This window comes from Centruroides vittatus, unplaced genomic scaffold (genome assembly GCF_030686945.1).
Source record: "Centruroides vittatus isolate TY-2023 unplaced genomic scaffold, ASM3068694v2 contig_18, whole genome shotgun sequence".
Classification (NCBI taxonomy): Eukaryota; Metazoa; Arthropoda; class Arachnida; order Scorpiones; family Buthidae; genus Centruroides; species Centruroides vittatus.
This window is the reverse complement of record NW_027121101.1, coordinates 861,754-875,078: the sequence shown is the minus strand read 5'-3', so window position 1 is coordinate 875,078 and position 13,325 is coordinate 861,754. Positions and strand designations below refer to the sequence as shown.

The window sequence follows — 13,325 nt, the reverse complement described above, 5'->3', positions numbered from 1 at the left end:
AACAATCGGCGAAATCCGAAACCGACGAAAACCGAGGTATTACTGTATTTATTTGGAATGAAAAAATTGATATAAGCTAAAATAGTCATAATTTTAAAGAATTAAACGCTATTGGCTTTTTTTCAGTAACATATACAAGGAGCATTTGTTGATATGGGTTTTATTGGAGGAAATGCATTTCGGGTCTTAATGACTCCTCATCAGTCCTTATAATGGTTGATTATTGGTTACAAATTGACATTAGAAAATATTATCGACTCTGGCAATATGGACGCCTCCATGTTAGTGTGTGTTTGGGGCATGATTATATTCACCCTCTTTGAAGCTTAATAATTCCTGTGCATTTTGTCGAAAATTTCTGAAATTTTGCAGGGAGGTATTTAGCGATTTTATAAAATAATCATAAAGATTGAATAAGACGGTTAGCACGTAATATTATTTAATCCAATACGTAATTAAATATAAGATTATTTGACGACAATTTAAAAAAAATTTTAATATGTCTAATTGAAACACAGGTTTTTTTAAAAAAATTCTTTCCACCCTGTGGGAACTAAGAGGGCATTCTTTAGCAAGCCCATTATGGGTTCGGCCAGGTGATCAGGGACGAGGGCCACCATATCCAGACGGATAACCCCTGAAAAATTTCTGGGGGATTTATCGACCCATCTGGATTCGAACTCAGATCCCCCATGGCAGTGGGTTGTTACCGTAACCGCTTGGCCATCCGGCCTCTAAAACATATAGGCTGTATAACCAAAATAATTGACTTATGTAAACCTTTAACCAGTGCATAATACGAATTCTCACTTAGAAAACAAACGTTTTCTTAACCTATTCCGGGTTCTTCCTCAGGAAAAAAGAAGTTGGATCTTCTTGTTTTTTTCTGAGGAAGAACCCAGTTCGGTTGTGGGTTCGCGCCTCGCTCGGACAGGCTGGCTGTGAGGCGTTTTCCGGGTTTTCTCCATGTCTGTAATGCGGCCAGTTACCCTTAAAAGACATCCCGGAAGGCATTATTCTCGCGCATTACGTCCACCGTAATAAACTTATCCAACTACTAATGTTTGCCAATGAGCTTACACATTCCACGGGATGAAATAGCCAAAGAAGCTGATGCCCAACTTGCTACCAAACAAACAAACTTGTACTTGCTATATTTGTGAAAAGCAATGACGTAACTGGAGAGAGAATGGCCAATACGTAGGGTGCCCCGAGAGCGGAAAAATTTGTAGCTACGCCAGTGGCGATTAATGAAATCTATTTTTTATTTTTCATTTTCAATAATTGATTGATAGATTCAAAAAACAAAAAAGTTAGATAATTACATTATACTGTATTTTTATGAATACGGTTATATAAACTAAATGAAACCCATCAAGTTAAGATTTGACAATGACAATTCATTTTTCAAAATTAACTGCACATAAAACGGAACAAATCTATATATATAATCGAGACGAGTTGATGATGACGATGATAATAATAATAATAATAATAACAACAACAACTCTCCTGTGGTCACCACCTGGTCGTGGTGGGAGAGCCCAGTAATTTTACTGATCCATAGGGCAATGCAGGCTGGAGCATAAGCTCTTGGTAGGGATACCCATGCCAGTAAGGTCTATGGGGAGAAATGAAGCTAAGAGTGACCACACCCACATTCTGTGAAGATATTTATTATGGTGATAACTAGATCAAAGTGTGATACCGGCTCGGACATCGCCCGGGTTAACAAGGTCCGCGTTCGTGGGTTAGGCAGAGGCTCACGTTCGAAAAATAGGCCACAGTCTCCCCTGGTTACCGGTGGCGAAAGCAGCACTGGCCCAAGCATGGCTACTGCAATGCCCTCAACAGATGTGAGGAACCAACCCAGCCTTGGTGTTTCTGTGGCAATGCATCCACAGACCACAAAGGCTGGAAAACCACGCCAACGGATGAAATGGACAGTAGAAATGAACGAGTTTATCATCCGTACTTATTACACAATCACAAAACTTGAAACAAACATGACAGCATACAGACAACAACTACACCATAAATTCACACAACAATATCCTCACCTCACTGTCACTGAACAAAGGGTTGTTGATCAAAAAAGAACAATTATACACAACAACCTTATTCCACAAACAACACTTGAACTTATCAAACAACAGGTTGCTGATCAAATACATCAACAGACAGAAACATCTAACATTAATGAAGATCATGTAACCTGTCAGGATAATCCAGCAACAAGCATTGATAATAACACACATACAACAATTACCACTAATGATACTACAGACACTTCCTCATCCATCACTGATAACATAGACATGGATTTAGTTAATACGCTCTCACTTATATTTCAGGAAACACTCACTAAATATACAGGCACAGATCCCACACAAAGACCACGAATACCAAAAATCAACACGTCGAAGGAAGTAGGAAAAACACTAAATTATGTAAACACTCACTTACTACCACACTACATTCATTCAATTTCTACACTCGCAGACATTCATACATTAGTTTATGCTGGGGCAGTCACAGTAGTGACACACCATGGACTGAAAGTACAATCACAGACAAATACACAGAAAACACAATTCTATCACAAGCCTGCCTGGCAGAGAAGAATAGAAACACAAATAAATGACATTAGACAGCAATTAGGCAGGCTGACACAATACACTAAAAACAACATAACACCCAAATTAAGGAAACAGCTCAAAAACATTTTCAAGAAAATAAAAAACACACACAAAACATGAACATCACAACACACGCATTACAGAATACATTGATACACTAAAACAAAAACTTGCTGCCAAAGCACGTAGACTCAAATGATACAAAACATGTACACTACGAAAACAACAAAATAAATTATTTACAAACAATGAAAAACTCTTTTACAGACAAATTAATAACAAAGCAAACACTGATACACAGCACAGTGGCACACCAACAGAAGAAGAACTCACAACATATTGGTCTTCTCTTTGGTCCAGTGCTGTCACACACAATGCTGATGCAGGCTGGATCGAGGAGGAGAACAGAAACTTGCACAACATACCAACTATGCCCTGTGCTGAAATAAACATACATGATTTCCAATACACTGTTAACAGAACACACAACTGGAAGACACCTGGTGTAGACAACATTCACAATTTCTGGTACAAAAAGTTTACATCACTGCACCAGGAACTAGCTAAACACCTAACACACATCATCATCAATCCACAAGACATGCCAAATTTTCTTACTCAGGGCATCACCTACATGAAACCTAAAAATAGACACCCCACACAATACAGATCAATTACATGTCTTCCAACACACTACAAATTATTGACATCCTGTATCGCAAACAAAATATACAAACATGTTGAAGAACACAACATTCTTACGGAACAACAAAAAGGTTGCTGTAGAAATCACAGGGGATGCAAAGAACAGTTAGTCATAGATTCACTCATTCTACGGCAAGCACACAAACAACACAGAAACATACACATGGCATATATAGACTACAGAAAAGCATTCGATAGTGTTCCACACAGTTGGCTGCTACATATCCTACACATGTACAAAATACATCCATCACTTATTGCATTCTTTCAAAACACTATGCAGCACTGGAGAACAACACTACATCTCAGGGTTAGTAACACTTCCATACAAACAAACCAAATTTTTATTAGGCGAGGAATTTTTCAAGGAGATTCCTTGAGTCCTCTCTGGTTCTGCTTAGCCCTGAATCCATTATCCAACATGTTAAACAACATGCAATATGGTTACAATATCAGACATGAAAAACAACACAGTATACACTGTCACATCTCATGTACATGGATGGCATTGTAGTGTTTTTACTGCTATTAATTTTGCTTCTCGTCACTCCGCGCGATTAAAAACGAATGAGACGAACAGTAACAAAACTACGTTTATTTTCTGCTCGCGTAACAGTTACATGACTCGACGATGTGGCTAACAAAAGGCAACTGGCTGACCAAAAGGTCCCACAGGGTGAGTCCGGTCCCGTTCCAGGAAGTAATAACTCTTACCACCTGGGGTTCGTTACGACTGTTAAGATGTGGAGAGTGACGTTCCCCACAGAGTATCCCCCAGTGAGGGACGAGCGATAGAACTGATGTCGAACGAATCGCTTAACGTTACATTATGGTGACTAGTCTTTTAGGAAAATGAACATGACGGCCTGATCTCGTGGTAACAGTTTGATCTTTTTTGGAGGTCGTTTCCAGTTTTTTGTTATTCGCTGTTGCAGATGAAGATGGTGTCTGTGATGGTCTTGATTGGACGGGTTTTATACTAGATTTCTGAAGTGGTTCGTCCTGTAAGATATACGCTGGTTTTACTCTGTCAATTGAGACGGTGGATTTGCGACCTTGGATGTCAATTACTAGTGTTTTGTCGTGTTTTTCTAGCACTTTGTATGGGCCTGAGTAAGGTTGACGAAGAGGAGGTCGGTTTGCGTCGAATCTTAAGAAAATATGTGTACACTCTTTTAGTTCTGGATGAATGAAAATTTTCTCTGTGGAATGAGCGGAAGTTGCTAACGGTTTCAGATTGGCCATGTGGGTTTTTAGTTGGCTGACAAAAGATTCGCAAGAAATTCGTGGGGTGTCGGGGCTAATGATGTCAGCTGGTAATTTTAACGGGGTACCATATAACAGTTCAGCTACTGTTGCGCCTATATCGGCTTTAAGTGCTGAACGAATTCCCAGGAGGACTACCGGAAGGGCGTCGGTCCATTTGGAGGATTCGTGTGCCATTAGCGATGCCTTCAGGTGTCTATGTAATCGTTCTATTAAACCGTTTGATCGGGGATGGTATGCTGCCGAATGGATGCGATTGGTGCCGAGAAGTCTGGTCAGTTCTCGGAAGAGGTTCGATTCGAACTGACGTCCTTGATCGGTGGTGATCGTAGTAGGGCATCCGAATCTTGCGATCCAACCTGAGAAAAAGGCTCGGCATACCGTCTCAGCAGATATGTCGGCAATTGGGATGACCTCTGGCCATCTGGTAAAACGGTCGATCACTGTAAGGCAGTAGTGTTTCCCGTCAGCTGGCGGAAGTGGTCCTATCAGATCCATGTGAAGATGGGAAAATCTTGCTTCCGGAAGTGTAAACTTTCCTATCGGTGTCCAGGCGTGGCGGTGAATTTTCGATTTCTGGCAGGGGATGCAATGTCGTGCCCACTGACGGATGTCCTTCCGCATGCCCGGCCAAACATAACGGCTCGAAATTAGCTTAGTGGTTGCTGTTGCTCCTGGATGAGAAAGTCCATGTAGATGGTCGAAAATGGTTCGTCGGAGATTATGCGGCACGAAGGGGCGAGGTGTTCCGGATGATGTGTCACAGTATAGGTCGATTTCGTTAGGTGGAAAGGATTTCGGCTCTAATTTGAGCGACATAGGATCCTTTAACAATTGATGAAGTTCCGAATCTGTAGCTTGCGTTGTGGCTAGCTCTCGGAAGTCTACAGGAGAAGCAGAGGTGATCGAATCTATCTCGATGCGGGAGAGCGCGTCTGCTATCGTGTTAGCTGTGCCCGGAATATGACGTATATCCGTAGAGAATTGGGATATAAAATCGAGATGCCGCATTTGTCGTGGTGAACATTTATCTGGTTTTTGTTTGAAGGCATATATGAGCGGTTTTTGATCCGTGTAGATCGTGAATTCACGGCCTTCTAGCATGTGGCGAAATCGTTTTATTGATGTGTATATTGCCAATAGTTCTCTGTCGTAAGCTGACCAGTTGCGTTGATTTGGTGCCAGTTTCGCTGAGATAAAGGCGATGGGTTCCCATTTCCTGTTGTATTGCATCAGTGCTCCTCCAACCGCTACGTCTGACGCATCTACCCATATGCATAGTTTAGCTCCGGGTAGTGGATGGTGGAGAAGTGTGGCTTTGGACAGTGCTTCCTTAGCTGATACGAAGGATTGTTCTGCCGCTTCTGACCATTGCAGAGATCGTGATTCTGCTTTCCGAGTGAGTGACGTACGTTTCCCGTTCTTTTTTCCTTCTAGTAGCTGCACTAGCGGGGCGAGGGTGTGCGCCGCTCGAGGGATGCATCTCCTGTAGAAATTTATTACGCCTAAGAATCGTCTAAGTTGAGTGAGAGACGAAGGTTTGGGAAATTCTCGGATGGCTCTGACTCTATCAGGGAGTGGTTCCAGACCCTTTCCCGAGACCTTGAATCCGAGAAATTCGATTAATGGTACGCCGAAGGTGCATTTCGACGGATTTATGGTTAACCCATATTCTTGGAGGCGTTGGAATAAGTCGCGAAGATGCGAGATGTGTTCTTCCTGGGAGCGTGACGCTATTAATATGTCATCGACGAAAGCATATGCAAAGGGGAGTCCTCTGGTTACTTCGTCGATGAACCGTTGAAATGTTGCGGATGCGTTGCACAATCCGAATTGCATCCTGGTACTCTCGAAGAGACCAAACGGTGTCGTTATAGCTGTTTTGTGCACGTGCGGTGGGTAGATGGGTATTTGATGATAGGCCTTGATTAAGTCTATGTGAGAGAAGATTTGTGTTCCGTGCAGTTCCGATGTGAAATCTGCGATGTTTGGAACGCTGTATCTGTCCTTTATGGTTTGTGCGTTTAGAGCACGATAATCTCCCACGGGTCGCCAATCTGAACTGTTTTTCTTGGTGACCATGTGGAGTGGTGATGCGTAATTGCTTTTTGATGTTCGCATATGGCCGAGAGCTATCATCTTATCGAATTCGGCCTTAGCGATTTTAAGCCTATCGGGTGCTAGGCGACGTGGTTTCGCAGTTACGGGCTGACCAACAGTTTCTATGTGATGTACAACGTTGTGTTTTACGGGTTGGTTAGGACGTGGAGGTCTGGTGATCTCAGGAAATTCTTCCAATATCTTATGATATATGGAGTCGTTGGTCGTTATCTTGATAGAGTGGATGGAGGTTTCTAATAATTTGCCTGGAGAGTTTACCTTTGTCTGAACGTCTGTGAGACATTTTCGTCTAAGATTCGGTACCAAATGGAAGTGATACAAGAAATCTGCGCCTATTATTGCTGTTGACACGTTGCCAATAAGGAATTTCCAACGAAAAATTTTCTTTAACCCAAAATCGAGAGTGAGTGTTCGTTGGTCGTAGACATGAATTGCAGTTGTGTTTGCTGCCATCAAGGTCATTTGAGATGCGCGCTTCTTTTGTGACGAGGAGGCTGGAAATATTGATACGTCGGAACCTGTGTCGACGAGAAAGTTTACGTTCGTTCTCTTGTCTAGGATGAACAGGCGACGAGATTGCTCCGGCAAAGTGCATGTCGCCTCTACGCTTCGCCGCTCTCGTTTGTTGGAAAACTACACGGCGGAGTACATTTTTGTGCCTTTGCGCCAAAACGGTTGTGGTACCAGCAGTAGTTGTTGATACTGCGGTGAGTGGAATTGTTGCGATGTCCTGAACTACTGCGGGAGCGTCGAGAAAAATGGTCGCTGCGATCCCGACGTGCCTGCGTTAGTTTATCGATTCGCTTGTTAAGTTTATCTATTTCGACTAGTATTTTGTTGGTTAAGGTATCGGGCTTCTCAGGTTGCGACACTGAAGATATCGTTGCAGGGGTTACTTCCACCACGCGGTCCGCTACTTCCGCTGCTTTGTCTACGTCGAGTGGGGTAATGGCGGCTAGGATAGATTGGACGGAAGTCGGAAGATGTTGTATGAATAACTCTAGTATAACTGCGTCCGGGATTTGAAAATTTTCCGCCCGACGCTTTAGAACACGTAGTAGTTCGGAAGGTTTGCGGTCTCCTAGCTGTTCTCCGGCCAATAGTTTTCGTAACTCTTGTTGAGACGATTCGCCGGATCGTTTAATAAGTTCCACCTTTATGTGACCGTACGGGTCTGTACGGTCCGGAGAAATAATAATGTCTCTAACCGTTGATGCGACTTCCGGTGGTAAATGAGCCACTACGTAGTTGAACTTTGTGGCACTTTCCGTGATCGGCTTTGGAGATCCTAGAGCAAATGTGCTTTCGCACATGTGGAACCATAAGGCTGGGTCGGAAAAGTTGTACGGAGGGATTTTTACTGCTCCAATCTCGGCCATGATCTGACGATTGAAGTCGTGAACAAGGAAGAACGACGTACCTGATGAAGGTTCCAATGGGTGGATTCGGTAGTTTTCTTAGTTGAATTACGTTATTAGTCCGGGTTCGGGTCACCAATGTAGTGTTTTTACTGCTATTAATTTTGCTTCTCGTCACTCCGCGCGATTAAAAACGAATGAGACGAACAGTAACAAAACTACGTTTATTTTCTGCTCGCGTAACAGTTACATGACTCGACGATGTGGCTAACAAAAGGCAACTGGCTGACCAAAAGGTCCCACAGGGTGAGTCCGGTCCCGTTCCAGGAAGTAATAACTCTTACCACCTGGGGTTCGTTACGACTGTTAAGATGTGGAGAGTGACGTTCCCCACACATAAAACTTTATGCATCCACACAAAACAACTTCATCAACTCCTACAAATCACATATTCATACACCAAGGACATACAAATGGAATTTGGCCTAGATAAATGCAAAACAGTTCACATAGAAAAGGAATCCTGAAGAAAGAAGATTTTGCACTTGGAAATGGAGACGTTATTGAATCCATGGAAGAGGGCGAGTTCTACAAGTATTTAGGATTCCAACAGGCCAAACTAACAGAACATGCACAAATAAAGCAAAGATTAATTAAAGAATACCAAAGTAGGTTAAATGCTATTCTCAGAACACAGTTAAATGCAAAAGATACAGTTAAAGCAATAAACACATATGTCATTCCAGTACTCACATATTCTTTTGGAGTTATACATTGAACTCACACAGATCTTGAGCAACTCCAAAGGAAAACAAGAACAACACTTACTAAGCATAAACAACATCATCCTAAATCTGCCACAGAAAGATTAACCCTTCCACATAAAGATGGCGGACGTGGCCTGATTGACATAGTTAATCTTCAATACAAACAAATACAGTCACTGCGAGAGTTTTTCTACAAAAAACAAGAAACATCACAATTACATAAAGCAGTAACTCTAGCAGACTCAAATAACACACCATTAAACTTACACTCACATCATATGGACACAACACAACATATAAAAAGCATAGACTCCATTAAGCAATTGTGGGCTCGAAAGGCACTCCATGGCAGGCATCCTTATGATCTGGCCCAGGATTTTGTTAACAAAACTGCGTCAAACAGCTGGTTAGCTCGGGGATGCCTCTTTGGGGAGACGGAAGGATTCATGATCGCCATACAGGATCAGGTCATAAATACTAAAAACTACAGAAAACACATACTCAAAGATACAACATCACAAATGACACATGCAGAAAATGTCACATCATGCCAGAAACTATACAACACATCACCTCTGGTTGCAAGCTCTTGGCACAAACAGATTATTTACACAGACATAATCAAGTAGCAAATATAATACACCAAGAGCTTGCAAAGAAACACAAATTAGTAGGACATCCACGAACCATACTACAAATACATTCTACAGACAGTATTGGAAAACAACACGCACAAAATGTACTAAGACAGAGCCATAATCACAGATAAAACAATTTACCACAACAGACCAGACATTACACTCGTTGACAAACACAATAAAATCACGTACATTATAGACATATCCATTCCAAACACTCACAATATACAAAACGCATGCACTGAAATAATTATCAAGTACACAGAACTCGCGCAGGAAATAAGGCATCTGTGGAGGATGGATAGGGTGCTTATTGTATCTGTTCATTCTCTCCTCTACAGGTGTCATACCACACACACTACACAAAAGCCTGGGCACATTACAATTGAATAGAAATACATATATCACACTACAGAAGGCCACTATATTGAATACATGTCATATTGTGAGAAAATTCCTGAATACAGACACAGTGGCCGGATGGCCGAGCAGTCACGGTGGCAGCCTACCGCTCTGGGGGACCCGGGATCGAATCCGAACGGGTCGAATAATCCCCAGGAATTTTTTGGGGGGTGGTCCGTGCGGATATGTCGGGCCCCGTCCCTCACCACCCGGTCGCCCCATTGTGGGCCTGGCCGAACCCATAATGGGCCTTCTAAAAGAGGCCCTCTTAGTGCCCACAGGGTGGAAAGAGTTAAAAAAAAAAAAGAATACAGACACACACATTGATACACTTCTTTAATTTCTGTTTTGGTTACTATGCCTTGACTTTGGTCCGGCATAGTACACAGCCATCGGTGTTAACCGAGTATATCTCACTTAACCCAACATAATAATAATCAGCGCAGAGCCCAAACGGTTAGGAGTTGAAAGTTGAAATTTGGTACACAGTTAGGGTACGTCACGAGAACGCACACTAAGAAGGGATTTTTCGAAATTCCTCCCCACGGGGGAGAGGGACAGGATTAAGTCTTAACACTTCAATCAACGATGGAAGTGTTACGTAACAATGGAAGTGTTAAAAGAAAGCAACGTGCAAGACGCAGATGCAGTTTTTTTTCGTTTTTGCGGGAAATCGAACATATTTTTAGACCTATCTAAAAATTCTGTAATTAGTCTGGAAACAGGGAGGATCCAATTCTTCCATTCTGTGAAAACGGGTAAGGTTGACTATAACGTAATAATCTTAATATTCGCTAAAACGGTTAGGAGTTGAATTTTTTTTTTTTAACTCTTTCCGCCCTGTGGGCACTAAGAGGGCCTCTTTTAGTAGGCCCATTATGGGTTCGGCCAGGCCCACAATGGGGCGACCGGGTGGTGAGGGACGGGGCCCGACATATCCAAACGGACCACCCCCGAAAAATTCCTGGGGATTATTCGACCCGTTCGGATTCGATCCCGGGTCCCCCAGAGCGGTAGGCTGCCACCTTTACCGCTCGGCCATCCGGCCGTCGAAGTTGAAAGTTGAAATTTGGTACACAGTTAGGGTATCAGATTTAAGTACCAAAGTGTTAAGTAACAATGGAAGTGTTAAGTAACAATGAACGAGAGAAAGCGACGTGCAAGATTTACGGGCGCTTGAAAAAAAAAGAAAAAAGAAAAAGAGTAATATGTTGGAACATATTCGATTTTCAAATTTAAACAGATTAGTTCGGTTTTTCTCGACCTTTCTTCTTTATGATATTCGATGAAAATCGAAGGATATAATCAGAACACGTCGTGAAAATCGAACAATATTAGAACATTCGATTTTCAAATTCGACCTTTCTTTAGAAATACTTAGTTCGTTGATGAAATTACTCTTTTTCTTTTGTGACTATAAAGTAATAATTTTAATCTTCACTATCGTTACTTTTTGCCGAGAAACGCCGGGCCTAGCTGCTAGAAAAGTAATAATCGAATTGCTTTAATATTCAGATTAAATGCTTATAATATAAATATGGTTTTATATAACTACTGGTTTTAAAATATATAAACTAAAGTTATATACAATATATATAATAACAGTTTTATTAACGTAAAATATAAAATTTAAAAAAAGTGAATAAATATTCGATAACTGATTGATTTACATAAATAATTTGTGGTAATTATATGAAACTGTGGAATGGCGGGATTTCCGAGTAATAAAGCGGGACGCGGAACTTCTATTTTTAAATCGGGACATTCACAAGAAATTGGGACAGATGACCACTCTGGTCCAGTGCCGAGTCGTCCGTTTTCGGGCCAAACCATTTTTCAACCAGTTGCAGGGAGAGATTGCTTTCTAGTTGTAAATAGTTAATTGATTATTGTAGCCCTGGGGCATTGAGTACCTCTTTTTATCCCCTGAATGGCTGATATTTTTTGAAATAAATTTATCAAATAATCTAAAAAGTTTCTAGGTAAAAAAAAATTCACAGATTTATTTATAGCTTTCTTAATAAGCAAGTAAATTTTTTATTTAATTTTCATTTCTTGAATTTGACAGTATAAATTTTATTAAAGTAAATTATATTTTTGGATTTTCACCAATTTGAGTACGCAGCCATACCACTCATTACTCACTATGGAATCTTAACAAAATTAATTTTTTGAGAAAAAAATCTCATTATTAATCAAAATTTCGTTACTTTCATTTACAAAATAAAAAAAGAGAGAAAATATAATTTGTGTGTTTTTGACCGACCAGATCTCTACCGGATCCTCCAGAGCGTCAGGCTAACGCCTTAACCATCTCGACCATTTGCGGCGGCTCTAATAAGTATGAAAAAAGACATCTTAAAACTCACAGGAAAATAAAAGCATTGAAAAAATAGCTATTGCATAAGAAGAAAAAAATCATTCAGTTAAACAGTACAACGGCGATAAAAATTATCTACATAAAGCCAAAAGCACCTTTTATTTCATATCGGGAATCGGTTTGCTTGTCATCATTTAGAATATTAAGAAAACCCAAATATCATATACTTATTCTCAACAAAATTTATAAAATTATATTTTGTATAATTTTATTGAAAATATTCAGTAAAATATGACAATATTATTACTTTCCATTAAAAAAAAAAAAAAAAAATTAATGATAAATCTATATTAGGTGGCGCAGTGAACCTTACGTCTTCAATCGAGAATTTGTAGAAGGTATCGGTGTATGTAATTTTCGAAGTTTTTTTTCTTTTTTTTTTATTGAATTCCTTAAGGTTATCGCTAAGTTTAAATTAAATAAATTTGTATTGATTAAGAATAGATTATAAACAAACTCTAATTTCATGTGAAGTAAGAGAGATGACAATACTGAATACCTGTCTCTTAATGTTTGTAAGGAAGTAATTATTTTTTTACATCAAATATTCATAACTTAATATATACATTTAATATATAAATAATTTAGTTTTGATTGCTTTTGTTAAGAAATTCAACTTTAAAGTAGAATTTATATTAAAAATTTACAAATTCTTCAAAATTTGTATGTAAAAATGATTAAACTGCAACCAAAAATCATAAAAATTGTAAGAGTCATAATGCAAATATTGGAAGTTTAATTGATATTTGTGATCACATTATAAAATCTAATTTCCCAAAACATTGATGATTTTACATTAGTTTAAATTGATTTGAATTACACAAGCAAATACATTGTTGTATATATTAAGTATTGATAATATTATAAAGCACTCAGCAAATCATTATAGATATACGTACTTAACACCTTACACTTGCCGAGAAAAATATATTTATTTGCAACAAACACGCAAACGTTTTCAGCCTGATTCACAGGCCATCTTCAGGCTTGGAATACATTTGAAATTAAAATTCCATCCATGGAATACAAAAATTCAAATTCAAAATTAA

At 39.9% G+C, this 13,325-nt stretch overlaps 2 protein-coding genes across 5 annotated transcripts in view; one reads left to right on the top strand and one right to left on the bottom strand.

Annotated features, from left to right (window-relative positions):
* Window positions 1–6,984: 6,984 nt before the first annotated feature.
* On the bottom strand, window positions 6,985–8,162 carry LOC136969500 (uncharacterized). Its single transcript, XM_067263671.1, has one exon. The coding sequence runs from the start codon at window positions 8,108–8,110 to the stop codon at window positions 7,334–7,336; it is 777 nt and encodes a 258-aa protein (XP_067119772.1). The 5' UTR covers window positions 8,111–8,162; the 3' UTR covers window positions 6,985–7,333.
* A 4,378-nt stretch (window positions 8,163–12,540) lies between these two features.
* The window catches only part of LOC136969524 (aftiphilin-like), a 39,989-nt gene continuing 39,204 nt past the window's right edge, over window positions 12,541–13,325 (top strand). Inside the window, exon 1 of one of the 4 annotated variants that reach the window (XM_067263708.1) lies at window positions 12,541–12,622. The gene's annotated coding sequence lies outside the window, so the exon portion shown is untranslated. Of the gene's footprint in view, window positions 12,627–12,672; window positions 12,782–13,325 lie in introns of those variants that run through there. The other 3 variants (XM_067263709.1, XM_067263712.1, XM_067263710.1) reach the window with 3 other exon arrangements.

What these genes read in the sequence shown, in the direction of transcription:
- LOC136969500 (XM_067263671.1), bottom strand. Translation starts at nt 8,110, where the DNA reads ATGGCCGAGATTGGAGCAGTAAAAATCCCTCCGTACAACTTTTCCGAC.